We start from the raw sequence: 25,400 nt of genomic DNA on the forward strand, positions 1-25,400 counted from the left end.
CACCTAGCTACGCAGTTGTTTGCTTTATCGGATTTGTTGGAATTTTCCACTACGGAGTTTGTTTACAATATAGTTTAGAAGTACCGTGTAGACTGGCGGATAATATACCAAAACCAAACCGGAACGGAGCATTTCGAGAAATAGCTGCGATCTCTCCGGGGCTACGTGTCGCAGTTCGTCCGTTTTTTGTTTTGGACTTTGAGGAGCGGATGGGGCTAACTAACTGTTAACATCGTTCGGTTAGATAAGCTACTGGAGCCCGGAGCGGGGTTAGCCTTTAGTAGTTGAGATGGAGTTTCTTGGAGTCGGCGGAGGAACAGGTGGAGTGGTGGTGAGCGGTGGTAACGTCCCGGCCTTTCTTACTAAACTCTGGACCCTTGTGGAAGACCCGGAGACAGACCCTCTGATCTGCTGGAGCCCGGTACTCACTTCACCATACCTAGCTTAGTTTAGCTTAGCCTAGCCTAGCCTGGTAAAGCTAACTCCACACGGGTTCATTAGTGTTGTCAAACAACAGATCTCAGACATTATTTACGGATCAGAACACACTATTTGTGGATTTTGTTTTATTAAGTGATGCTAATTATGCTAACATTGCATCGTGAGGCAAATTAATTAAGCAGGGTATCTCGTTAGCTTTTAGGTAATTAGATCCAAGTCTTGTAAAGTATTAAGTTGATTAGCACTACATTTTTGGGTTTACTGGTTTTAAAAGGATTGTTTCTTGATAATATATATTTTTTACAAATCGCATATTGTTAGGTGTAGGTGTACCTGTTTTATAAATGATCGAATGTATTAAATTGTTAACAAAATTGTAAGTTTTCTGTATTTTAGGTTGTACAAACCTATTCTGAAATATTAATGAGATACAAAAGACACGTGTGTAGCTAAAAATGAATATGGCAGGAATTTATAATGAGCAATTTACATTAACACCTGTAAAAATATGACTCAAATTTACATTTAATTTTACACAAAGATATACCTGTACAAAGAATCAGATGTTGTGTTACTATTTTGTTATTGTCTCATGGTGTTGTGTCTAACTTTCAGCTTTTGCTCCTTGTAGTTTACTATCTACTTTTTCTCATGAGAAATGGTTGGTACTTATTTTAGTGCTCATGAGTACAATAGAAATAACTTTTATTGTCCCCTAGTGGGGAAATTCAAGTTTACTAACAGCAAGAGTCGTTGGCATGCAGCTTCACAAAAATAAAAATATGGAAACAGAACTAAGAATAGCACACTGTACAGTGAAGGAAAATGTACAAAATAACAAAATACTGTACAATCAATAAAAATAACATACTCTTATTGAAAGAAACATGAACTGAGTAGACTAAATTTAAGAAATGTACAAAATGAAACTCAAACTGTCAAACTTCAGTGACTTAGAGTAGACTCACATTTAGGGACTACATTTATTTTTCTTTTGCAAAATATTCTTAGCTCTGTTATATTGATTGGAGAGCATCTGTGAGTGTTGATTTCTAATTTATATTTAATACTGGAACTGGAAGACAGTTTAAATATCCAAAATAAACAAAACAACAAATGAAGTGAATTATTAAGTTTCTGTGAACAAAATTGTTGTTAAGAAAAAGGGCTAGATGTGACCAAAACACCAGACTGAAGACTTTTATCATCCAGTTTTTGGTAGCGACTAAGAAAGAAAAGAGAAAAACGATAAGTCATTCAAATGAAATTGAGTTTGTTTTAATTTATTATACAATATATCTACATCCTGTGTACAAGAGTCTGATTATTGGGGGGAAAACTAGATTTGAGAGCAGCGCAGTCCTTATAAAATAAAAACATGAAAACAGAACTAAAAATAACACTGTACAGTGAAGGGAAATTAACAAAATACTGCGCAATTAATAAAAATAACATGATTGTGTCTGTTTGCCTGGAAGATTTGCTCAGTGTAGGTCTACCACTGTTTATGCCACCTTTTATAAAACAGTTCAGTTATATGACTTTAAAGGCAAAATGTCTCTGTCAGTTCAGGCGGCCATCTTCTTGACCCATGTTGTTATGTTGGACCATCTTGTTGAGATAAGAGGCGCTACTGTGAATGTAAAGCTCTTCGTAAATCTAAATCTGGATGAACAGATGTTACTTCACACCCTCAGGCTGTACTTCATTCTCTTTCTGTCATTCTTTTTCTTTTATTTCTTTCTTCCTGTCCACCTCATGTCTGGCTGTTCTCACTTTTACCTGTTTTTTTTAAATTTTCTTAATTCTTGTCTTCTGTCTCTTGTATTTCTATCCCTTCTTCATTGTAGGGCTGAAATGATTAATTAAATTAATCGTGATTGACCGATTATTGAAATAATTGTCAACTAATTTAGTAAATGATTAATCATTAACTATGAAGACTCTAAAAAAAGCTAATTTGATTAAAGAGCAACACACTCAGATCATTAAATAAGCCAAAATTGTATAAAAAAAAATCCTCCTTTTCTATAAATCTGTTCTACCCAGAATTAAAGTGACAGTTTTAGCTTCATCTGGTTCAAATTCATAAAATAAGAAAATCTCCTATTATGAACCTTTTGCTATCCAATTACTAATCCCAAAAATAACAAACTGATTAGTAAACAGTATTTCTTTAGCTGCAGATTCAACCTTTGCTACAAACATTCACTAAAGGTATGCTGAAGTTTAGGAAATATGTTTTTAATTATCTCATTCAAGATTATTTGGATCTTTTGATGTATTTCTAATACTAGTTTAAGAAAAAGCTCCTGTTGTTAAACTGCCGAGCTTTTTAGCGGTTTAATCATCAGAATACTTGATAGACTAATCGATTACTGAAATAATTGTTAGTTTGGAAGTTGTTTTCCTTCCTTTTTTGCCATATCTTTCTTGTTTGAGTTTTTCTTCCTTTTTCTGTGTCCTTCCTCCATTTCTTCTCTTTCTTATGTCTAGCCTTCACTTCTTCTGTCTTCCTTAGTGTTTTAGTTTCCCTCCATCTGTTCTTTCTACCTTTTGTATGACCTTTCTTTCATCCAGTTCCTGTTTTTTGCTGGGATCACATGCAAGCTGTCCTTTCTGTTTGCATATTTTCCATAAATGTGCATCAAATGTTCCTGGAGGAGAGCAAGAAAGTTGACTTGTGGAGAAAAAGTTTGTTTTTGTTAGGGTTGTATTTAAGTATGTAAAAGTTGTGCATTGTTCCTGGATGTTTTTCAGATTGATTGATTCAGGGCTTTCTAATTGCAGTGGAAGTTGTTGCTTTAGGAATAAAGTCGTTTTGTCTTGTTAAGGTCTTTGCTTAATTTTACTTGCTAAAATCAAGCAACGAAAGTAGCACAATTTGATTTAAATGTTTTTTTAATCTATAAAAAAGTTGCAAATTTTCACCAAAAAACCCATAAATTGAGTTTAATCAGAAATCTTCTGGGGGAAAAAATCAAATGTTTGACATTTGAAATTTCCTGAGTTTCAAAAGTTGAAAATAGTCGACATTTGAAATTAAGAAATGTCAAATTTTTAATAGAAAATTTCTGAGATTATTCCCCAAATTTTTGAGTTTTTTTGGCAAAATTGTACTACTTTTTTTCTAGAATGGCCCTCGTACGCGGTCGTAGATCTCACATGTTTGCTGGTTTAAAAGAAAAGCATCTAATTTTCAGTTTCTTTTGGCTTCAATTGAACAAATTTATTTTCAGTAATAACAGGATTTATGTCAGTTCCTTTCAAAACATTTGCTTTATTTAGTCAAGTTTGATCGATTAGATAAAAGCTGATTTCAGTAGTAGTAAATCTCTGAATATACCTGGTTCTACTTTTTGTTAAAACTTGGTTATAAAAAGACAAACGCTTTGTGTTGTACTTTACATTTTCCATTGTAACAAAGTGACAAATTAAAAGTCTCCATCTGCATCAACAGGCCAAATTTGTATCATCAGTCCCCCGGGCCGCATTTTGGACACCCATGTCTTAAGAAATTGTGTTCCAATTTTAGTAGTTAGTTACTATGTGCTTCATTGGAAACAACAAATACATATTTTCAGAGAAGTTTATTTGTGCTTGTAAGATAGAGGAGTTATGGATAATTTTTTGTTCTGTTCTTTTGGGATATGTATTAGTGTTGCTCCCGGTAACAATGATTTAATCTGCCTGTCTGTATTTTTTCCCTTTTTTCTTCAGAGTGGAACCAGCTTCCATGTTTTCGATCAATGCCGGTTCTCTAAGGAGGTCCTACCAAAGTTCTTCAAACACAACAACATGGCCAGCTTTATTCGACAGCTCAACATGTGTAAGCATCAGCTTCTCTAAGAAAGAATCCTGTCTAACAAGTTATTTTATTGCGATGCTGCCAGATTCTCTGGAGAAATGGTTGAAATGCAGAAAGTCTCTGTTGACGTTGCTCTGCAGATGGTTTCCGTAAGGTGGTGCACATCGAGCAGGGTGGCTTGGTGAAACCAGAGAAAGATGACACAGAGTTCCAACATCCATTTTTCGTCAGAGGGCAAGAGCACCTGCTGGAGCACATCAAACGAAAAGTCACCAACGTAAGTAGCTGCAGATGCACCTGGACACCACTTTAGAGATCATTAACTTCCTGGCTTCCTGAGCGGCTCTCAGTGGCAAAACTTTAAAGTTCACTACCTGTAAAACTTTGATTTTACATAGACCAGGTTTTATAATTCAGGATAATCTCTGATTAATAATTATAGATCAAATTCTGTTCCAAGTCAAAGTTTGTTTGGATAAATACTAAAGACCGGAGGACAAAGGTGTATGATAACACAATGCCAAAGAGGAAAGACATCAGCACTGACCAGAGAAACAATGATTTAATTGAGAAAGATTATACACTTTAAGAACACAAATTTTGTTGTCAAATGTTTGTCTAGTTTCTAGTTTAAATGTCTGAGACATGTTTAGATGTTTAGTTTAGATGTCTTAAACTTGAAATAAGACAAAACTAACTCATAAGTAACTTTTCAGCAAGATATATGAGCTTGTTTTAATTAAACAATTCCTTAATATTGATGAAAAAGTACTAGTTCAACTGGCAAATTTCTCTGTAACATGAGGAAAATGGGGCTGCACAGTGGCGCAGTTGGTAGCACTGTTGCCTTGCAGCAAGAAGGTCCTGGGTTCGATTCCCGGCCGGGGTCTTTCTGCATGGAGTTTGCATGTTCTCCCTGTGCATGCGTGGGTTCTCTCCGGGTACTCCGGCTTCCTCCCACAGTCCAAAAACATGACTGTTAGGTTAATTGGTCTATCTAAATTCTCCCTAGGTGTGTGTTTGTGTGTGAATGGTTGTTTGTCCTGTATGTCTTTGTGTTGCCCTGCGACAGCCTGGCGACCTGTCCAGGGTGTACCCCGCCTCCCGCCTGGAACGTAGCTGGAGATGGGCACCAGCAACCCTCCCGACCCCATTAGGGACAAGGGTGCACGGAAAATGGATGGATGGATGGATGAGGAAAATGTCTTGCTATAAGTTAAATTGCCAATGTAACAAGAATTTTTTCATCAATATTGAAGAATTATTTACATAAAACAGTCTTCTATCTCTTGCATAAAAGTTACTTGCAAGTTAATTTTGTCTTATTTTAAGTGTACCAAGATGTTGGCACTAGAAACTACAGAAAAATTACTGAGCAACATTAAATTTATAACACGATTAATTGCAACTCGCTTATTTAAATATCATCAATGTATTTAGTATTCAGAAAATACCAAAAATTGATCAAAGTTCCTTTTTGCACTAATACCCTCCTCTCTTTTCTGTTTACCTTGAAAATGCTCGAATTGTACTGTGTTTACAAACCACCCACAAATGCATAGTAATATGGTGACACAGCCCCTCCTTCTGCCAGTTTCTCTCGTCTCCACGATAACAGAAAATCCCGCAAAATTGTTGCAGGTGTCATCAGTCCGTCAGGAAGATGTGAAGATCTCGACAGATGAAGTCAACAAAATCCTGAGCGACGTTCAGCTGATGAAGGGAAAACAGGAAACCATCGACTCCAGGATCATTGCCATGAAACAGTAAGAATCGCAATCTGTTCACACCTTTACATCAGGGGAGCATTTAAAGGAAAAAATAAAATAAAGTAAAATCGTCTTGTTCCACACAAGCTGGTAAGCAAAAACTGATCCCATCCTTTGATTCAAAGCTCCAAGTCTTACAAATTAGGTCATTAATTTTCTTTCTGCTTGTCAAAATGATTTTCTGTCAACAGCTCCCTTTTCTTTTATTAAGCCTGATGTTTTTCTGTTTCAGTGAGAATGAGGCTTTATGGAGGGAGGTGGCCAGTCTGAGACAGAAACATGTGCAGCAGCAGAAAGTTGTCAACAAGGTAATAAAACACAAAATTAGTTTAATAAATACTTAAGGGGGGAAATGAAGAGCAGCAGTCCACTATCAAGCATCCTGATGCACATCTCATTTCTATATAAGTATTGTAATGTTGGCACTGAGCCACATTATCACAGTTTAATAAAGTTGCTGAGTGAGCTAATGATGAACTGTCTTTGATTTCAGCTGATCCATTTTCTGGTGTCTCTTGTCCAGACCAACAGAATCCTGGGAGTCAAGAGGAAGATGCAAGTTTTCTTCTAATACAGCTTCATACCTCAAACCTGAATAGAAATACTACTAAACCTTAAACTCTAGATTGAGTTAAATACCTGAAAATATTATTTTAATAGTTTAGATTGTTGCTACAGATAGGAAACGTGATTATCTGGCACAAATTTAGAGTTTATGATCACATATGAAGTTTTTTTCATTTTTTCGTTTCTCCACCGGCAGACCCCTGATGCTCAATGACTCTATCTCCGCCCACTCTATGCCGAAGTACAGCCGACCCCTGACGCTGGAGCACATTCAGGTAATTTCATCTAATTTTGTACCGGTGATGGAAAGTATTGAAAAATATCTTAATTATAGGTTTTGAAATGGCAATATTTTAAAATTCAATTGTATTTCGGCTGAGAGCGGAGATGGTGGATAAACCAGGAGTATTGCGGCTCAGGTTTGCTTGGATTGATTGGTGGAAATACCGTGAAGTAGGGCTGCATTAGTAAATCTTGCAGTGGGGATAAAATTGGCGAATGCTGATATGACTACATCAGGTGTGATTTTGTCTTCTTTTCTCTCTTATTAATGTTTGCTTTAACAGTGTTGAGCAGCGCCACATGGAGGGTGATTGATGGTGCTAAGGCCCGCCTCCTGTCTCTGATTGGTTGTTTTTAGTTAGCACTGGGAGAAGGCAGACGGGCTCGATCTTTTCACAGATTATCTGTCTCATAATATATTGTCATGACATAGTGACAGTTTCATCAAATATGTAAAAAATATTTCTTATAAAAACTACATACTGAGCTGTATATGTAGTTCTTGTGACAACCATTTTGTTCTTTTATCTTTCTCACATATTGGTCAAGAGTGTCCACATATTTTCTCTTTGTTAGCATCAAAGCCATGAGTTGCTCTGCTCTGAGCTTACTAAGATGGCGTGGATCACTTTTGATTCAGACTTGTGGGAACTACGTATTAGTAAAAATAAATTTTTCTGCAGCAGCTTTGATGTTCAGGTGTCTCTATGTAACATGTTGGCACTTAAAGGCCATGAGAAATGAAGCATTGACCATCATTGATTGTGCTGATGTGTCTGCTTGTCCTTTCAGAACGCAGCCGCCAATCTCCTCTCACCGGATTCACCGCTGAATTCTGGACCGATCATCTCGGACATCACAGAGGAAGCGCCGTCCTCCCCGGAGGAAGCGCTGTCCTCCCCAGAGGACGCAGCCACTGACTGGACCAGCCTGGAGTGAGGAAGAATGGGACTAATTTGCTTTATTCCACCTTGTTCATGCAGATGTATGTAAGTCTTCCTTCTATGTCTGCAGAGAGAACCGCTTGACTTTTATCAAAGAGGAGCCAAGCAGTCCCGAGGTGGAGGAGTGTCCTGTTCTGGAGGTGGAGCAGGATTCACTCCCAGCAAACGTTGACACGCCTCTGTCCCCCACCACCTTCATCAACTCTATCCTTCAGGAGGAAACACAGCTGCCGCAGGTCACCTCCTCCTCCTCCTCCATCTCCTCCTCCACCACCACTGCTACCACCACCATCACCCCAGCAGGTAGACGTGGTGACATACATGGTGAAAAGCATTTACACCCCTTTAACTGTTTCATTAATGTATTTTGCTGAAATTTAAACGATTAATCGGATTAATTGTGATTAATCAATTAGTGAAATAATGGTAAACTAAATTAGTAATCAAATAATCATTAACTGGATTATACAGACTAAAAAAGGCAATTTACTGAAAGAACAACACACTGAGAGAAGATATTAAGCCAAAACTGGACAAAATATATGTATAGTTTGCTTTTAAGATAAGAAAAAACATTTTTCTTTAAAAATGTTCTATCCAGAATGGCTCATGTGGAATAGTTTTAGCTTCACGTGGTGGTTCAGATATACCAGCTGTAAATGATTATTTTACTAAAGAAAGAATATAAACAGTGGACATGTTATGGGGAAAATAGGATGTTTGGTCACCCTAAGTTATGGTAATAGCACTTAGCATTCGTCAACAACTCACTGGTGCAAGTGAGGGCGTTGCACCATACAAATAATCATTGAATCATAATAAAGCACAATTTAACAAATCCTCAAGGAATTTTAATAATCGAGATCTAGAATCATTCGATGAATTTTTTACGGCCCTAACCGTGTTTTAAAGAAATGTCTCTTTCTCAAGAGCTTCCTACCGGTAACATTTCAGGTTTGTAATGTTTAAATGTTTGAAAACAATGTATGATTTTATATCCTCATTTTTAATTTTTTTTTTACCATTATTCTTTTTTTTATCACATTAAATTCCAATGAAATAAATTGTGGTTCCAACAGGTTAATATATGAAAAGGTTCAAGGGTAATAATATTAGGGGTGCACTGATTTATCGGCCAACCGATTTATTAATACCGATATCTTTAATTTTAGGAGATTGGTGATCGGCTGATAATTACATGTGAAGCCGATCTTATCCACCAATCTTATGTACTTCATCAAAGGTCTAAAAGTCAAACACTCTCCTCTTCCGCTCTTCCATGAAACAGGTTTGACTGACAGACCGGCCCACCAGGTCATATCTGCATGCTTGCAATGAACCAACTCAGCGACTTTCATGCTATGTTTAGCGACATTTCAAACAAAACAATTGTCTGAAATATTGCTAAATATTGGTAACGGAATTGGCAGGTCAGGCTTTTTAAAGATCTGTGATCGGCGATCGGCACGAAACTGCAGTCGATGCACCCCTATTTCTAGTGGTTCTGTATTGAATTTTCTAAACGAAATTTGACCAGACCTCTTTCTTTACTTTTCTCCCAGTTTACCGTCTTTCTCTCTGTTTTTCAGCTCCGCCTGTGGTTGTGATGAGCCCCGCCTCTGCCGGGTCCGTTCAGTCGGCTCCTACCGTCAAATTTCCGGCCTCTGTTTCCAGCTCGAAGTCCGCCTCGGTCCCAAGCCCCGCCAATCCTAAACAGAAATGTCAGACCATCGCCCGACTCGACAGGTTACTGTGAAATCCAGTGGCAACAGCAGGAAGTGCTGCTGGCCACTAACCTCTGTCAGCTACTGCTGCCTGCTGATGACCTTAGAGCTGCCTCAACCCTTTCTCATAATAAACCCACCAGTAGCCATAACACTGGAAAATTATCTCCTTAAACAGCTGCCAACGTTAGCTATTTTCTGCCTACCAGCAAATGCAGTCAGATTGTTTTGGTATACATCACTGCATTAGGGGAGCAGCTGCAGTAAATGCACGGCCTCCTTAGTGTTTCTTGTTTGTGATCGTCTATTTGCATTAGAATCCCAACATATCAGCTCTTCTTACATTTATTATCAGATAATTGTCAAGTGTTTCATTAAAAATCCTTGTGCTTCTCTTAGGTTCCTCCCCCCACCGCCTGCAGGTGGACACACACCTGATGTTTGGCGCGTCCTATCGAAACATCCTGAGAAGTGAATCTTTAAATGATTATCCTAGACTGTATGTAAAAGATGGAGCCTAGCCTTCCCCCCTGCACAGTTACATAAAATTAACTTGACCAATCCATTCACTTTGCAGTGATTCTGAGGGCGCCTGCTCATCGCAAACAAAATGCTATCTGCCAACTTCTTGTTCAGAAAATCTTAGCCTACAATTATGTGACATCACTTTTGGCTACAGCTTTCTTTTATATAAAGTCTATGATGATTACTGAAGTTTTCGAACATGAGTATCTACATGCCTGGTGTTGTTCTGCATTTTCCTTTTTGTCTTCATGGGAAAAGAAACAGCAGTGTATGTTTTTAGTGGGGAGTACGACAGTTGTGAGTGCCATTTTAAAATGCAACATCAATATCCAGGAAAATATGTTAACTGTTTTTAACTTTGATTAATATTTAAATGAGAAAACAATTACTGTTTTCTTAGAAATCCAGATTTTTTTTGCAGTTTAGTTGTGTTCCACTCTTTTTTTTTTCATAGATGATGGTGATACACCTAGATCGTGTTTGTAAGACCTTTTAAAGGGACCTATTATGCATAATTCACTATTTGCATCTTTTTATACTCCCACTTAAGTCTCTATGGCTTTTAAAAACAGCCAAGTCACTTTAAAAAAATCACCCAGCTGATTTTTGTCGTCAAGTTAACGGTTTGTGGTGTCTGGAAAATGAGCCGTTTCAAAACCTTCCCTAATAATCAGTATACAACGCTCCTCAGCCAGTGACTCCAGACCCCACCTGTTACCTAGCAACCCCTGAGGAACTCCACTCGTCACCTAGCAGCCCAAGTTGAGCTCCAGCACATTTTGGTCAGCTGGTTTTACTGCTGTATGTGCTGTACCATGGCTGCTGGAAAAGACAAGTGTTGTTGACTTATCGTCCTGAAGCCACTTTCTGTGTTCTTGTTGGTTGCTTTTCAAAGATGTACTGTTGTATAGTTGCGCATCTGTTTGCAGCCATTTTAAGAGTGTAAATGTTGATTTGGGGGCGTAGCTAGGAGCAGCTTATTTGGAATTAAAGGTACAAGAGGCTCACTCAGAAACTTCAAAATAGGCAGAACTGAGCAGGCTGAAATCTCCTCATCCAAAAATGATTTTCTGAAAGTAAAAAACAAAAGTAAAGAACATGATTCTTTATTGGTCACAGACCTATCCTCACCTGTTGAAGGAAACATAATAGGTCATCTTTAAAAAGTCTCCTTTTCACCAGACACATCTGAGGTGAGGGATCACAAACTTGAAACTGATAAGTTGCTGAAAAGAAGTTTGGTGGTATTGAGAAAGGCAATGTTTTCTCCATGTGGGCAAAAGAAAAATGCAGAATAAGATCAGACCTGATGGGTTATCTCACGCCGGTGTCTCTCTCCCTCTGGTTGTGTCCCAGGTTCGAACTCTCCGATCACGTCGACAGTATTGACAACAGTTTAGAAAACCTGCAGGGTATTTTGAACTCTCAAACCTTCACCTTTGACCCGTCTCCCCTCATGGAGGTGAGTTTGGTCGTAATTCATTTATTTTATTCTGTGAGCCTTAAATTGTTAGTACATGCATGTATTAATTGAAACGTTTTGTTTGTGTCTTAGTTCTTCAGCTCATCCATTCCCTCTGCAGACTTTGACATCGAAAGTTTGGATAATGTAAGTTGAAATCCAGAATGTCACTTTCTCAATACGTGTTTTATTAATGGCAGCTCGTCTTTATGACGCCAATCTGTCAGAAAAATATACATTTATTTTTTGAAAGAGACTCCTGACATGAAAAGTCAAGGAATCTTCTGAACCAACTGATCATTAATCTGGATGAAAGTCCAGCAGGGTTTCTCTGATGCTTCTCGAGTTAAATTCACACAGCAGGCAAATGCGACTGGAATCGGCGAATATGCGACTAGGACACGTCAAGACAACAGTTATAAACATTCATGAAGACTTCATTATGTTCCTGACAGCGTCATGTTAGTCTGATGTACACCCCTTCAAAGAAAGTGTTACCAAATATTCTATATATTGAATATTCTATCATATATGTAATCAATTGATATTGATCACGTATGTACCTCTCAACCCTCCCCCGGCCCATTAAATAGATTTCATTAAAAAAAAAAATCTGAATTGATCATCAGCATCTGCTGCTTTGTGTTTGATTGATGAAACCGTTTCTTTCAGCTGCTGTCTGACGAAGCCCCTAAAGAAAGTGAAGACAGAACAGGTGACCACCGTTTCTGTTCGCTCGCACCTCGCCCCTCGCCCTGCTGTTGTCATGGTGACCGTATCTTCTCTGATTTGTGCAGGGAAGCAGCTGGTGCAGTACACCGCCACGCCTCTCCACCTGACTGAGCCGGTGGTCCTGGGGGAAGGCGACGCCGACCTCCCGTCCCTCCTGGAGTACGAAACGGAGCCGCTGTTCAACTCTGATGCGGCTGGCGACGACCCGCCCGACGTCCTGCTGAGCCCCTCCCAACTGGACTCTAACCTCTAATATCCTGAAGAATGTAATGACTCCTCAGTAACAACATGACACTGGGCAGCAGCTCAGCAGCAGCAATAGACGACAACAACGAAGAAATCGATGGGTTGTAGATCAATCATTAGGTCAAATGTCATGTTTTTATCAGGCAGATGTTATTAATCGATATTAATCCATTTCTATACTTTAGGATTTTTATTTTAGGTTTTATTTTTGTGTTTGCCACCTAAATCAAAACCTTTCTTTGTTGCTTGTTGTAAAAAAAAAAAAAAAGGAATGAAAAGTTAAAAAAAACAAAAACAAACCGGGGTCACATGCGCCTGCTGGTGTATTCAGGGACAGATCTGGAGGCGGTCGCACGGCGCGTGATGTCGGGGTCATGTGACCCTGGTGATTACCGCATTGCATGTTTAAGTCACATTTGATGGCTGTATTTGTTTTCACGTTTATAATTTAAACATAAAGAAGAGGATCGGAATATTTTTGGAAGATTTTATTGCAGAGTGTTTATCCTCGTCCTGTTGTTTCATCAGACAGGATCGCTTCATCCAGACCTTTCCTGAGGTCTACTGCGTATTTTCTAACGCTGGACCCCTCATTAGGCATGGGCCGCTACGACAAGTCTGACGGTGTGTGTGAAAAATGCTACAGTATCACTGTATGTACACAAACATGTATGACACGATCAGTCTGCAAATATCTCTACTGCTACTAAAATTGCTGTTATGTTATCAGCAAAACTTATTGATTATTTTAGGTTTTTATACTTAGATTTAAGCAGAGATGTAGAATAAAACACTTGGTTGTTTTAGTGATTTTTGAAACGCTTGTTGTGCTGAATATTGTAGCTTTTGTCAGTGTTTTTGCGAGTGGGAAGTGGAAAGGATGCAAGAGTTTTAATAGATGACCAGGAGAGCGCAGCAATAAGTCAGAACATTCTGGCATTTTTGGTATTTTCTGAGCTTTTAGGAAGGAACAAGATGGTGGAAAATCTCAACGGTTTTTTGGAACCGCAGCTTTTTAAAACCTTGGTAGACTCTGAAACCGGTAGCCGGCCCATGCCTACTCCTGATAGTGCTGGAGTTTTGACAGAAACTTAAAGTATCTCCAAAACAAAAATAAGATGAAAAACTTTTAGCAAGAGGTTTGTTATGCTGGAGAGTTTTAACTGGACCACTTGCTCACAGAAAACAAGCTAGGTTAAATCACTGTTTACTTTTCTTAGAAGGTTTCTCCGTCTGGTCTAAAACACATTAGTTTGTCAGCAGCTCCATCAGTTTTCTACATTTTGGACCCATTTTCCCAAAGTGAGTTTAGAGTGGGGGCATTTCTGTGTAATGGTACTTTTGTTGGGTCCAGTGTTGCCAGAACCAGATCAGATTTATGGCAAAAACTTACTTCAGGACATCAGGTGTCGCGTTTCAGTTTTAATGAAACATATCCGAGATTGTTTGTACTCACAGTCTCAAGCATGGATTTACCTTTTATACTCACGTTTCTTTTATTTGAATAAACTTCCAACTTCAGCTGCGGAAGGATTATTAGAGCTTAAAGTGAAGTTACTTTATTTAAAATGTATAAGGAAAGTTTGGCTGGGATTGTGCAGGTTTAATATATTACAATAGCAAAGATGTGTGTTTGAAACAAGGGCTGCACATTAAGAAAACATGAGATTGCAACTTTATTGAAGAATATACGGCACATTTTCCTCACTCTTAACTTCATCAACACTCCACTGTCTTTCTAGAGCTATAGGCTCAAAAACCTTATCAGGTGTGGAAATGCTACAACTGAACAAATACAAATCTTAATAACTTAATTATTGAAAAGTTGGTTCACTTCAAAAGGATAAACTTATGAGTATTCTTTACACACAAAGATATATTTCCAGCGGCTAACATCTAATGGAAAACAAAAATTCAGGTTCTCAGAATATTAAGTTACAATTTAAAAAAAGGACGTTTGATCCTGAAGTTCAGGCAAACTGAAACATCAGCAGTCAGTGGCTGGTTGAGACTCATTTTGCATGAATTACTGAATCAATGCGGCATAGAATGGAGGTGCTGATGACGTTTTAAACTTGGTTTTCAACTTATCTGCATTGTTGAGTCTGGCATTTCATCTCCCAATTTGACAGAAGCCGATAGATTCTCTGTGAGGGTGAGGTCAGTTTGCAGGCGTATTAATGACTAAATCCCAATGAAATCATCATCTTGAAGGTTAGCAGCAGATAAAATCATTGAGTTCTCTGAAATTAATCTCAAGCAGACTCTTGATTAGACTTTGCTTCGCTTCCTTATTACACCTGTATTAGATTATGTTGCTCGTTCACCTTCTACCATACTTTTTCCTTCCACCCAACTTTCCATTTTTAGGCTTGATCAACATAATATGTTTGGATTAAAACTGCTTCTGTTGCTCTTCTATAACATTCACATTTTCAGAGAACCTGAATTTCGGGATTTCATTTGCTGTAAACCACAGTAATCTAAATAAAAACACTTTAAGCAAAACACTTGCTCCATATCAAATGCATATGAAACAAAAATATAGATTATAAATTATTGACTTGATTTATACATTTTAGATTTAATCTGATCTACAATAAATTCTCAGTTTAAATGTATCAAGCACAAGTCTCTGACAGTGAGGTGGCTCCTGATGTCCTGATGCGTCGGTCCTCAGATGCGCTACAGGTTTGTCAGACGCTGTAGACAGGAAGCTCTGCCATGTAAAATCCGCCGCGAATAATATATTGACTTTATTTGATTTTTGCATTTAATTCCAACAAATAAGCCATCCATCTTTAATTTTCTTGACGGCTCTCTACATGTTGGGAAGAGGAGGGTCGAATGTTGAAGTATTCTGGTTGCAAAACTTTTGTTCAATAAATTGTTTTGAACACAGCTGCACAGCGAGTGATTATTTCACTTCCATGTACAGTAGTGGGACAAAAGGCAACAATTTGATGTTCAAAATAGACAAAGCTTTTATTGTTGAAGTTCAAAACCACAATTTACAACCACATCCTGTTTGACGCCATTAATACGCAATCAGACGATCGAGATTCACCTGAATTATTCTTATTAATTTAATTCCCCTTTAAGTGGCTCTTCACCACCACCATTAAAAAAGATGTGAGGCAAGTAATGAGTCGTCATGTTACATTCCAGCTTGGGAAATGACCAGCGAGTGGTTTTTCTTTATTTTCACACACTTATCTCGTCAGTAATTATTGACGCGACTTAATCCTCCGTCCTCACGTCTAGCCGGATCGTGCCCCAGTGGTAGATAAAGGAGCAGACCCAAAGATGGTCTAAAACAAAAGAAAACCTTTTGAAACGTCCACAAACATTCGTTTTTTAAATATTTAAACAACAAAAGGGAACATTTCTCATTTGTTGGGGGCGGGGTCTACAACTAGTGGGTGGAGTCAGAATTCCTGGGCCATGCTGATTGGTCGGTACACGGAATTTGAAAACGGATAAACCGCACGCGGGGCTTGATGTGGAAGTCAGCAGGTATCCTCCAATTCCACATTTTCAGCACCTGAGACACAAATACAGTTTCAGTCAAACAAAATCTTGTAAAGTCTAATGCATAAAAACACAAACATTTATAATCATTTAGCTTTGGTGAGCCTGAAGCTAACCATTAACTGACATGTGATTGATCAAATAAATGTCCACAAACATAAAACACAAACTGCCCAATAAAACTGTTAAGAATTGAAGAGGAAAAGAAATTCTCTATGTTTTCTATTCTGCTTTTTCAAGTAGTTTTAAAGAGGTTCACAAGAAAACATTAACATTTTCCTTAAAAGGTAAAATGTAGGAGTGAATTTTGATGACCTGTTGAGAGATTTTTGTTAATATGTTAAATACAAATGACATTATTTCAATTTACCTGGCATGATAACACTTTAAAGAATAATCAGTAATGTGTCTTTTTAAAATCACATATCACAAAAACTCCTTCCAGTTTCAATTTTCTTGGGATTTTGCATAACAGAGCAACACGAAATGCACAACAGTTAAGTAGACTATTCTTTACAAAAATAAAAAATACTCTCATTCCACTAAATAAAATCCAATAAATCTAAGCTAATAACTAATTAGAGTGGACTGGTGAACAAGTTAATATCTATACAAATATAAATTATGTTCTACAGCTTAAAGCGTTTGTGAGGACAGAAATGTAATATATGCAAAAAATAAACTGTATATTAGGATTCTTTGATTCTCTGTGTTCCCTATTATATAAATAAGTACAATCCAGTTTGATTATGTGTAAAGAGGCTCAAGGGGTGTGAATACTTTGTGAATGTGAAACAGCAGAGTTCAAAGGTGACCAGATTAAGTGACACAGGCGTTACTAACCTTCAGGACCCTGACCAGATGGGTTGTACTGTTCAGTGACTGAACCTGCAGAGGACAAGCCCAACCAAGAAAAGAGAACAAACAAGCTTTCAGCAACTGATCTAAGACACTAACAGAAACAAATAACATCTCAGCTATTCAGCCTGTAAACAAAGAATTCAAGATCTCAGAACATTTACTTATGAAGTGTGCATTTTGATCTATCTACCCCGAATCCTGAGCTGGAACTGGAAATGGTCAAAATGGCTACCCAACAACCGACACATTTGTTATGTATGTATAACACAGAGAGGCCATTATTCATCCCACATTTATCTAAACTTAAACTACCAATCAACTACTAAATTTTATATTTGCCCACCAGATGGCGCTATGCACCAACTTTCACACTTTTTACTCTTTTCTGCAAGGGAGTAATGCCGCTGAAATAAGTATTTATCACTGTTGATGTTGGGTAATGATGTGTATAAAAAACATGTTTAGGTTAGTTGAAAAACAAAAAGATTATGCAAACATACTGACTTTTAAATGGGTTGAATCGCAAATTAATACTTCATATGCATATTTTATGTTTAATTAGTTCAAATATAAAATGTTTCAATAAAAATAGAAGAAGTAAAAGTAGCTTGTTTTCAACCCTTTTTTTACTGAAATGTTTTAAATTCAACATTGTAGAAAAAAATTAAGATGTATCAAAATGAATGTCACTGCCAATCAAAGACCAATATTTAGGTCTTGCAACATTAATTACAAATGAATGTTCAAAATATTTCATTTACATTATTTGTTTTTTGATAAGAAAACTATGAAATTTAGTACACAAATTGCCCTTTAAATGGTTAAAATGGAAAAAAAGGAAAACATATTTTGCTGTTGTTGTCTGGGGGTAACGGGTATATCTCTATGGCAAAATAAATGCCTGTTAGGATTTTAAATGATATCTTAAAAATCGCGAGGTTACTCGAATTGGTCAAAACCTTATGAAACCTCCCACCCCAAAAAAATCCAAACACAGATCTAAAATCGACCAAAAAGTTCCTATTGATGCATTTTTAATATTAAACTTACCAGCCATTTGTGAGTGATCTGTCCCTGCTAGATGACCTGAAAACAACCAAACAAAAACAACACAATGATCTTGAAATATAAATATATTTATTTTTCCACGCAGAGAAAGAAATCCACATAAATATACTGAAGAAAGGCACAAAACAATAACATACTACCAAAGCTCCTTCCTTCAAAAAAAATAAACACAACTTACTGGAGTCAAATGGAGTCCCTGTTGGATGTGCTGTAACTAAAACAATGGCAGTTTACTGTCATGACTGACCTTTGACCTGGATTCTGATACTATGGCAACAATTCCTGAATGCTGAGAGCCTTACCTGTGTCTGTACCTGTGGAGTCTGCTGGCACAGTAACCTGATCTGTGTTGGAATAAACACCTGAAACTGGAAAAGGGAAGAGATGCAGTAACAGACAGCTGAGTGAACGGACAGGCGTGTGATCGGACAGATGTGTGAACGGACAGGTGTGTGAACAGACAGGTGTGTGAACAGACAGGCGTGTGATTGGACAGGCGTGTGATTGGACAGGTGTACCTGGGCTCAGCGTGTTGGTGACGGCAGCTGCAGGTTCTATGCTCAAAGTGATGGGAGACAACTCTGCAACAAAATCATTCAACATAAAATGAAAAGTTAATCGATCACTGTGTCTTATTATGTTGTCGCACAAATCTGTACATGTGACATCACGGCCGAGACCTGAATCTGGATCAGAACATAAAAATATTCAGTTTTGACTCATATTCAAGATATGAGTTGCTTGACTCATATCTTAGTGAAACTTACTTAAGAAGTCAACATGAAGACGGGTGACAGACTCTGTTCCACCTGCAGACAAAAGTTTTGTTTTATTATTATAATAGAAAATGTTTGACTTTTTAAACTCAAATTTTCATGTTTTTTTTTATGGAAAATTTCTGCGACGAATCTCAAATTTTCAGATTTTTCTAGCAAATTTTCAACTTTTCAAACACAGAAATTTCCAATTTTTTTCTAGAGAAATTCTGAGATTAATCTAAAAATTTCTCTCCTTTTTTTTTTTTTTTTTTTTTAGAAAATTTTAAACTTTTGAAACTCAGAAATTTCCATTGTTTTAGAAAGTTTTTGACATCAATCTCAAAATTTCCTTAGTTTTTTTCTAGAAATTTACTGAAATTTACTCCTTTTTTTCCTATCTCCAATGGCCTAATACAGCGTCAAACATGTTTAAGTTCCAAGAAAGACGTGAGATCTCAGTAAGATAAACCTGGTTAAAAAATTAAATGAATGAATGAAGTCATTCTAAAAATAAAGGATGGTCACAAACAAAACTGGTTTAATTATAGATCATTTATCATTTTTAAGGCCTTTTTTAATTACTTTAACAGTAATCCTTGGAGGATAACTTATAAATCATACATAAAATACAACTATTAAAAAACAATATGTAGCTACATATTTGTATCAAATAAAAATATGAACAATTACAGGTGAATAAAGCTGACAATCGTCCTGCTGAGTTTTTATCAATTTGTAAAATGAAATGTTGATGCTATCAGAAGAGATTCAGGCTGAATTTATTTACTAATGTTGACCAGAGATCCAACCTCTTTAGTTTGCTTTAACCAACAGCGGTCAGATATGAATGAACCAGCAGTTTTACCTGTGAGATCAGTTTGCATTTGCAGGCTCTGAGTGTTAACATCATGGAGAGAAACCATTCTTTCTGTCACTTCTACAAAAGAGACACAAAACTAACAGGAATTAAATGAAAATCTTCTGAATAAATCATACAGATAATTGCATATTTGCATTGATCTGATCTTCTGTAAAAGCACTGTATGTACATATATTCAGTAAAGCCTTCTAGTTTTATGCAATATTAAAAATATAGTTTATTCTATAATATTTCATATTTCTAAGTTTAAATTGTCTACACTGAGAACAAAGTGGAACCAAATTCAAATTCCTTGTTTGTGTGCAGCCGATTCTGATTACGTTTGGAATATATTATATTATATCATGTGTGGAACATATTTGTATTACCATGTCCTAAATTGCAGAAAACGGAGATCTGGACTCCCCAGAATACAGTTGTAAATTTACCGGAATAAAGTCAAAATAAACACATTTATTGTCAGTAGCAGCTGGCCACTGATTTTATATTTAAACTACCGCTGATAATTCCTTATTTCTATAACAAAATATCAAAGTATAACTTAACAAGATGCTCAATATTTGTAATTTTACTGCAGATGTATGTATCGAAGTTCTCATTAATTTACGACTTTATTTTGGTCATATTTTGACTTTATTCTCACACAAATGTCTTCCCATAATTTTATTACTTTATTATTGAAACCAAATCTTTAAAATTGACATTTTTTCTTACCCTGTCCATAAGTTTTGGGTGTAAAAATGAAACATAAGAGAAGGATTTAGTAATTTACCTCCATTCATGTCTGTCAGCACAGTCTGTCTACCGTTTCCTGAAAATAAAAATCATATTTACTATCTGGGTTTCTGTATTAAGCAGCCAAGCACCAAAAGAAAAATAAAAAGCAGCACAATTTTACCATTATTGTCAGGGGATTCTTCTCCATCTGAGGAGACAAATAGAAAAGTCAGAGAAGTAAAAGATACAAGTTAATAAAGCAGCACTTGATTACTGCAGCGACCCTACAGATGTGAGCATGTACAGTTTTAGTATTTATTTATTTCAAACTGTTTTTTAAAACCAAGGAAAGCTAATAACCAGTAGGAAAACAGAAAACATGTGCATACATTAGCTAACAAAATAATTAGCTGGCCACTGCTTTTCTGGAAGAAGTTAACACTTTATTAATCCTACCCTTTACCTCAATTTAATGAAATTTATCAGTTCACAAATCAGTAATTATCATAAATTTGTAATTAAAAACATGTGACATGGATATATCGGTTCAATTTACTTTTCTAAAGAACCGACAAATAAGTTATGATCCATAAAATTATTACAAACTAAATAACAGAACAAGTTATATATAACAACAGAACAGAATGAATTACCAATTAATTACATAATATAAAATAACATCAAATAATGATGGTAACAGTAACAGAAGTAGATCTCTTACTTGTCTGCTGCTGGTGATCTCCGTTGCCATTGTCTATTAAAGATGTTGAGGAAACTGAACATATTGAGCAAAAACAGGCTCTTATTTTTCTTTAAGAAACATCTGCGGGTTCTTCCGGGGTTTCCACCCCAAACATCTTTTCCTCCACTTACCTGCAGAATGAGAGAAACCTGGGAAAGGCCTGGCCAGTGATTGGTCAGATCCGGATGTCAGCGAGGTGCCGCCTGCGCCTGATTGGTCAACCCTTCCTACAGTGTGATACAAAGAATCTTTACCACCAGGAAACATAAAGAACGTAAAAAGATATTTGTTTTACTCTAACATAAGGCTGGACAATGAATGAGTATCAATATATTTTACAATAGACACGTAATCAATATCCGTACATCGTACATGAGATAGAATATTCAATAGAAGATTCACTGAACTCCGATCAATAACTGCACAGGAATATTTGGTCCATTAAGAGATGGACCAAATAAAAAAATTAAGTGGAAATTTTGGTATTTTAAGGACAAAAATGACAATAATTAATATAAGTAGCAAAAAATAATAATCAGGCAAGATATTTTTTTCCCAAATCAGTTTCTTCCAATAAAAAACGTTAGCAAAAACTGCAGGCATGTCTGTGTCTGGTGAATTTTTGGTTAAAACATGTTTGTTTTTCAGTCAATGGGTAGAAAAGCCAGAAATTTTACTCAAGTGGGAGTAGAAATAATTCATATTAAATTACTTTAGTGCAGGTAAAAAGTACAGAGTAGTAAAGATAGTCCTGAAAGTACATTTAAAAAAATTTAAGTAAATGTAGCTGAGTAAATGTAACTAGTTAGTGCCCAAATCTGAGTAGGCGGTGTCAATTAAAAAGTAAAAACTCAGTCATTGGTTACCTAGCAACAACCTGTTGAGTAACTGGCGTAGCAGCAGTTTCAGGTTTTGCCACTTTGCCTCAAAACTTAAAAATAAAAAAAAACAATGGCATGAAGTGAAAACCGTGGAAAGGAGGAAAGATCACACCACAGGTTTGGCAATATTTAAAACAAAAAAACTAATCAATAATTATCAATATTGACAACTATCAATATCGACTGATATGAAGCGCTTATATTGTGAGAAGTTTTTCAGCCATATTATCCAGCCCAACTCTAAAATAAAATCTAAGCCGAACTGTAGGAGAAATTACTACCTGCAGGCGAGTCTGGGATGTTCTGTCCACCAGGTGGCGCTGCTGTCTCTCCAGGGCCTGAGAACTCATGGTGAGGCGGTGCGGTCAAGTGAGCTGCCAGAAGAAAACACAAGTTTCAGAGTTTCAGAGCTCTCGTATCTTCTTCTTCAGTGGTAAATCTGAGAGATCAGACCTGGAATATTTAAGTGAGCATCTGAACTGAAAGGATCCACCAAACCACCACCTGAAAACACAATAATCAACAACATACTGAAGTTAACATAACAGGAATTGCAATAAAGTATTTGTGTAGAAACATGTTCAGGCTTTTTAAAGTTCTTCACAAATAATTTTCAAGTTCAAATCAAATCATTAGTCTCAAGCCTCTAAAAAAATGATATAAACATTTTTAAATTAAAATTACAACATAACCGCTTTACAAAATATGATTTAATAATAATAAAAAGAAAAAGATTTAGGCCATTAAGTCTCAAAGTACAAACGTCACATGACCTGAACAGCCATTTGGTTTTTCTCAAAGATTGAAAACAAATCCGTCCCTTTATAAAACTCTAATTCTGTAAACTAGGCATAAATCACCATCTGAACATTTAATAAACATTTATTATTAGCTCTCTTTGAATCTTTTAACATTTATTTCACCATCCGCTATATGCTGTTTTATGTTATTTTTGAAAATTGATCAACTGTAGTATTTGCCCTGTTAGAAATACAAAGGTGCGTTTGAAAAACAAATCCTGTTAACTTTGAATTTCCAAATGAATCTGTGTTTTTTGTCTTTATAATGAGTTTTTAATATTTTAATCTTCAGGCAAATTGAACTAATGGATGAGACAAACGTACCCATGAGGTTGAGCAGGAAGTCATGACTGGACGGATCAACGATTCCTGATGAAACACAACATTTGAATGTTTTATGCAAATATGAAAATAATGTTAAAGCAAAAAAAGTGAACTAATTGGTTTTAGAGAGTGGATGTTGGCAGAACTGGAGAGTAATCATGGATTGTGTCTCCTTTTTTCAACTTTTTACTAGTACATAGAAGTTTTCTCATCTGGTTTCTGTTGCTGAGTGGAGGAACTCTTTGCTTTACTTCATTTTGTTTTGATAATTTTTGGGGGGGTTTTAGTCCTAAAGTGAGCGAATAATAATTTTTTTTCCAGTTCTGAACTTTGTTGGTTCAAATCTTCAGACATTCAAACGACAAGTCATGTTATGTTCAAGTCGCCTGGATTAATAAATTTGATTATCTGAATACATATGGGAGACATTTTGTTTTTCAACAGAGAATATAAAATCTCTCTGTCATAAAATAAACTATATGTCTAGACCTGGATATTTCCAAAGGGGAATAAAATGACAGTAGAAGCGGTTAAGGCTTTTGTTTTGGCTTGAGGTCTAATAGTTTTCACTGCTTTGAAAAATTGATTTTGAGACATTCAGTCTTCCTTGAATTAGTCAAATTTCGCTGATCTTAAATTATTTTTTCCACCTTCTGCTCACCAGTGTGACTGTCGACTCCGGCTCCACCTCCTCCACCGTTCAGCAGCTTCTGTCCATTACCTGTAAATAACAACAACAACTAACTCAACTGATTTTGAAGCTGAAGTTTGTAACTTTTTTAAAAAATTCAGTTTTTTACATATTTGGTAAAATTGTCACTTTGTCGTCACAGTATGAGACAGATGGTCTGTGAAAAGACTGAGCTCCTCCATCTTCACCCTACATCTGTCTGAAGAAATGCAACGCTCTCCATCAACCAATCAGAGCCAGGAGAAGGGGCTTAGCGCTGCCAATCAACTTCATGCATATGCTGCTCAATGTGTTAATGGAGGAGAGACGAATTATCATTCATCACTCGATAAAAACTGAGTCAGACTGTGCTAGTTGTAGTGCAGCAGAGAGCAAGTGGAGAGTGGGAACAGAGCATACACTAGAGTGATTGACAGCCCTAAGACCCTCCTCCTGGTTTTGATTGGTTGTTTCAGACCAAGCTGTGTTTTTCGGCTGTTATTACTGGGAGCACTGGGAGAAAGCCAAAGAGTTTGATTGTCATAAATTATGTTTCATATTATACTGTAGCAACAAAGTTTTAACAAATATGTAAAAAAAAAAAAACATTTAAAAAAAAATTTAATAAAAGTTACACCCGGTAGTTTAAGGGTTTAAATTAGCCTTAAAAGATTCCCAGCATTTTTAGTAGTTCCAGTGATTTACATTATTTTCCCATATGAAACCAATGATATGTATATGAAATCAACTATTCTATATGATGCAACATATTTTAAGTAATTTTAAGTAAATTCACCATTATTCTCTGAGTCTATTCCACCAGGACCTGAAACAGAAACAAAGCTTTTAAACCAGAGAAACTCACATGTTGAAAAGTCAGTTTTATTCCTGCTCTGCTGCTAAATGTAATAATCTATTGGGCTAATAGGAGTTAGTGGGTAAAAAATTAATTAAAGTTCATTTTAGATGTTTTTCTTTTTATCATGTTGAAATTTAAAGTTGTAGACTCCTGCTTGGCTAACTCCTTAAATTATTCTACCAATGGCAGATTTCCACATACATCGAATTGCTCTGGACTAAAAGTGAGCCGACTGACATCAATGATTGGATATTTTACCGTTCATGTCTGTTTTAGATGGACTTGGTAGGCGCTCGGATCCTAAAAGAACAAAAATTAGTTTCATTGAACAGTTGCACTTGATTCACACCAGCACATTTATTCATATGATCCTGCTTTAACTCAGACATACTCTCTTGATTACCTGCTGGGTGAGTTTGACCTGCAGAAACACCAGAGATTTCAGCTGCTACAGAACCTGGAGATCCTCCTGAGTCTAAAATAGCTGCAGAATCTACAGAACCTGCAAAACCCATGGAGCCTACAGACCCTGGAGAACCTGCAGATCCTGCTGAGTCCACAAAACCTGCAGATCCTGCAGAGCCTACAGAGGCTGCGGAACCCGTGGAGCCTTCAGAACCTGGGCGATCAGAAGCGGAACAATAACAGGTTTTCTGGTCAAAATGTTGAGTAAAATAATACTGAATAAGTTCAGTCAGATTTTAAATGAACAGCAGAATTTGAAATGTTTTATAATTGATTTGCACAGAAAAATTTTATTTAGTGAGCAGCCATCTTTATATTATTTATTATTTTTATGAACTGAAACG

At 36.6% G+C, this 25,400-nt stretch overlaps 3 protein-coding genes across 4 annotated transcripts in view; 1 reads left to right on the top strand and 2 right to left on the bottom strand.

Moving 5' to 3' along the window:
* hsf1 (heat shock transcription factor 1) lies at positions 1 to 14,335 on the top strand. Of its 2 annotated transcripts, XM_028035869.1 has the most exons (15): positions 1 to 421; positions 4,162 to 4,270; positions 4,390 to 4,526; positions 5,891 to 6,015; positions 6,251 to 6,326; positions 6,512 to 6,573; positions 6,782 to 6,860; positions 7,660 to 7,802; positions 7,882 to 8,114; positions 9,401 to 9,557; positions 9,935 to 10,006; positions 11,417 to 11,522; positions 11,616 to 11,669; positions 12,195 to 12,237; positions 12,320 to 14,335. In XM_028035869.1, exons 1-15 carry the CDS (start codon positions 290 to 292, stop codon positions 12,505 to 12,507), a joined length of 1,716 nt encoding a protein of 571 aa, XP_027891670.1. In that variant the 5' UTR covers positions 1 to 289; the 3' UTR covers positions 12,508 to 14,335. The 2 variants fall into 2 exon arrangements, with proteins under 2 accessions (XP_027891670.1, XP_027891671.1); XM_028035870.1 differs by lacking the exon at positions 9,935 to 10,006.
* The window catches only part of LOC114155762 (gastrula zinc finger protein XlCGF8.2DB-like), a 723,567-nt gene that overhangs the window by 109,365 nt on the left and 588,802 nt on the right, over positions 1 to 25,400 (bottom strand). The gene's annotated exons all lie outside the window — the stretch shown is intronic.
* LOC114155803 (collagen alpha-2(I) chain) overlaps positions 13,309 to 25,400 on the bottom strand; it is an 18,659-nt gene continuing 6,567 nt past the window's right edge. The window contains exons 8-27 of the mRNA XM_028035912.1: positions 24,995 to 25,210; positions 24,850 to 24,891; positions 24,529 to 24,558; positions 23,724 to 23,783; positions 23,063 to 23,107; positions 22,392 to 22,442; positions 22,220 to 22,312; positions 21,189 to 21,305; positions 21,037 to 21,090; positions 20,497 to 20,523; positions 20,371 to 20,409; positions 19,584 to 19,655; positions 18,728 to 18,769; positions 18,620 to 18,646; positions 18,479 to 18,541; positions 18,263 to 18,328; positions 18,139 to 18,174; positions 17,943 to 17,978; positions 16,875 to 16,919; positions 13,309 to 16,044 (exon numbers count right to left, since the gene is read on the bottom strand). Of these exons, the coding sequence (XP_027891713.1) occupies positions 18,540 to 18,541; positions 18,620 to 18,646; positions 18,728 to 18,769; positions 19,584 to 19,655; positions 20,371 to 20,409; positions 20,497 to 20,523; positions 21,037 to 21,090; positions 21,189 to 21,305; positions 22,220 to 22,312; positions 22,392 to 22,442; positions 23,063 to 23,107; positions 23,724 to 23,783; positions 24,529 to 24,558; positions 24,850 to 24,891; positions 24,995 to 25,210 (917 nt within the window). The 3' untranslated portion in view covers positions 13,309 to 16,044; positions 16,875 to 16,919; positions 17,943 to 17,978; ... (1 more) ...; positions 18,263 to 18,328; positions 18,479 to 18,539. The remainder of the gene's footprint in view (positions 16,045 to 16,874; positions 16,920 to 17,942; positions 17,979 to 18,138; positions 18,175 to 18,262; positions 18,329 to 18,478; positions 18,542 to 18,619; positions 18,647 to 18,727; positions 18,770 to 19,583; positions 19,656 to 20,370; positions 20,410 to 20,496; positions 20,524 to 21,036; positions 21,091 to 21,188; positions 21,306 to 22,219; positions 22,313 to 22,391; positions 22,443 to 23,062; positions 23,108 to 23,723; positions 23,784 to 24,528; positions 24,559 to 24,849; positions 24,892 to 24,994; positions 25,211 to 25,400) is intronic.

The sequence above is a fragment of the Xiphophorus couchianus genome, chromosome 13 (genome assembly GCF_001444195.1).
Source record: "Xiphophorus couchianus chromosome 13, X_couchianus-1.0, whole genome shotgun sequence".
NCBI lineage: Eukaryota > Metazoa > Chordata > Actinopteri > Cyprinodontiformes > Poeciliidae > Xiphophorus > Xiphophorus couchianus.

What these genes read in the sequence shown, in the direction of transcription:
- hsf1 (XM_028035869.1), top strand. Translation starts at nt 290, where the DNA reads ATGGAGTTTCTTGGAGTCGGCGGAGGAACAGGTGGAGTGGTGGTGAGC. An exon ending in CACCACCATCACCCCAGCAG is followed by an intron (nt 8,115 to 9,400) that starts GTAGACGTGGTG and finishes TCTGTTTTTCAG; the next exon opens with CTCCGCCTGTGGTTGTGATG. An exon ending in AGAAAGTGAAGACAGAACAG is followed by an intron (nt 12,238 to 12,319) that starts GTGACCACCGTT and finishes TGATTTGTGCAG; the next exon opens with GGAAGCAGCTGGTGCAGTAC.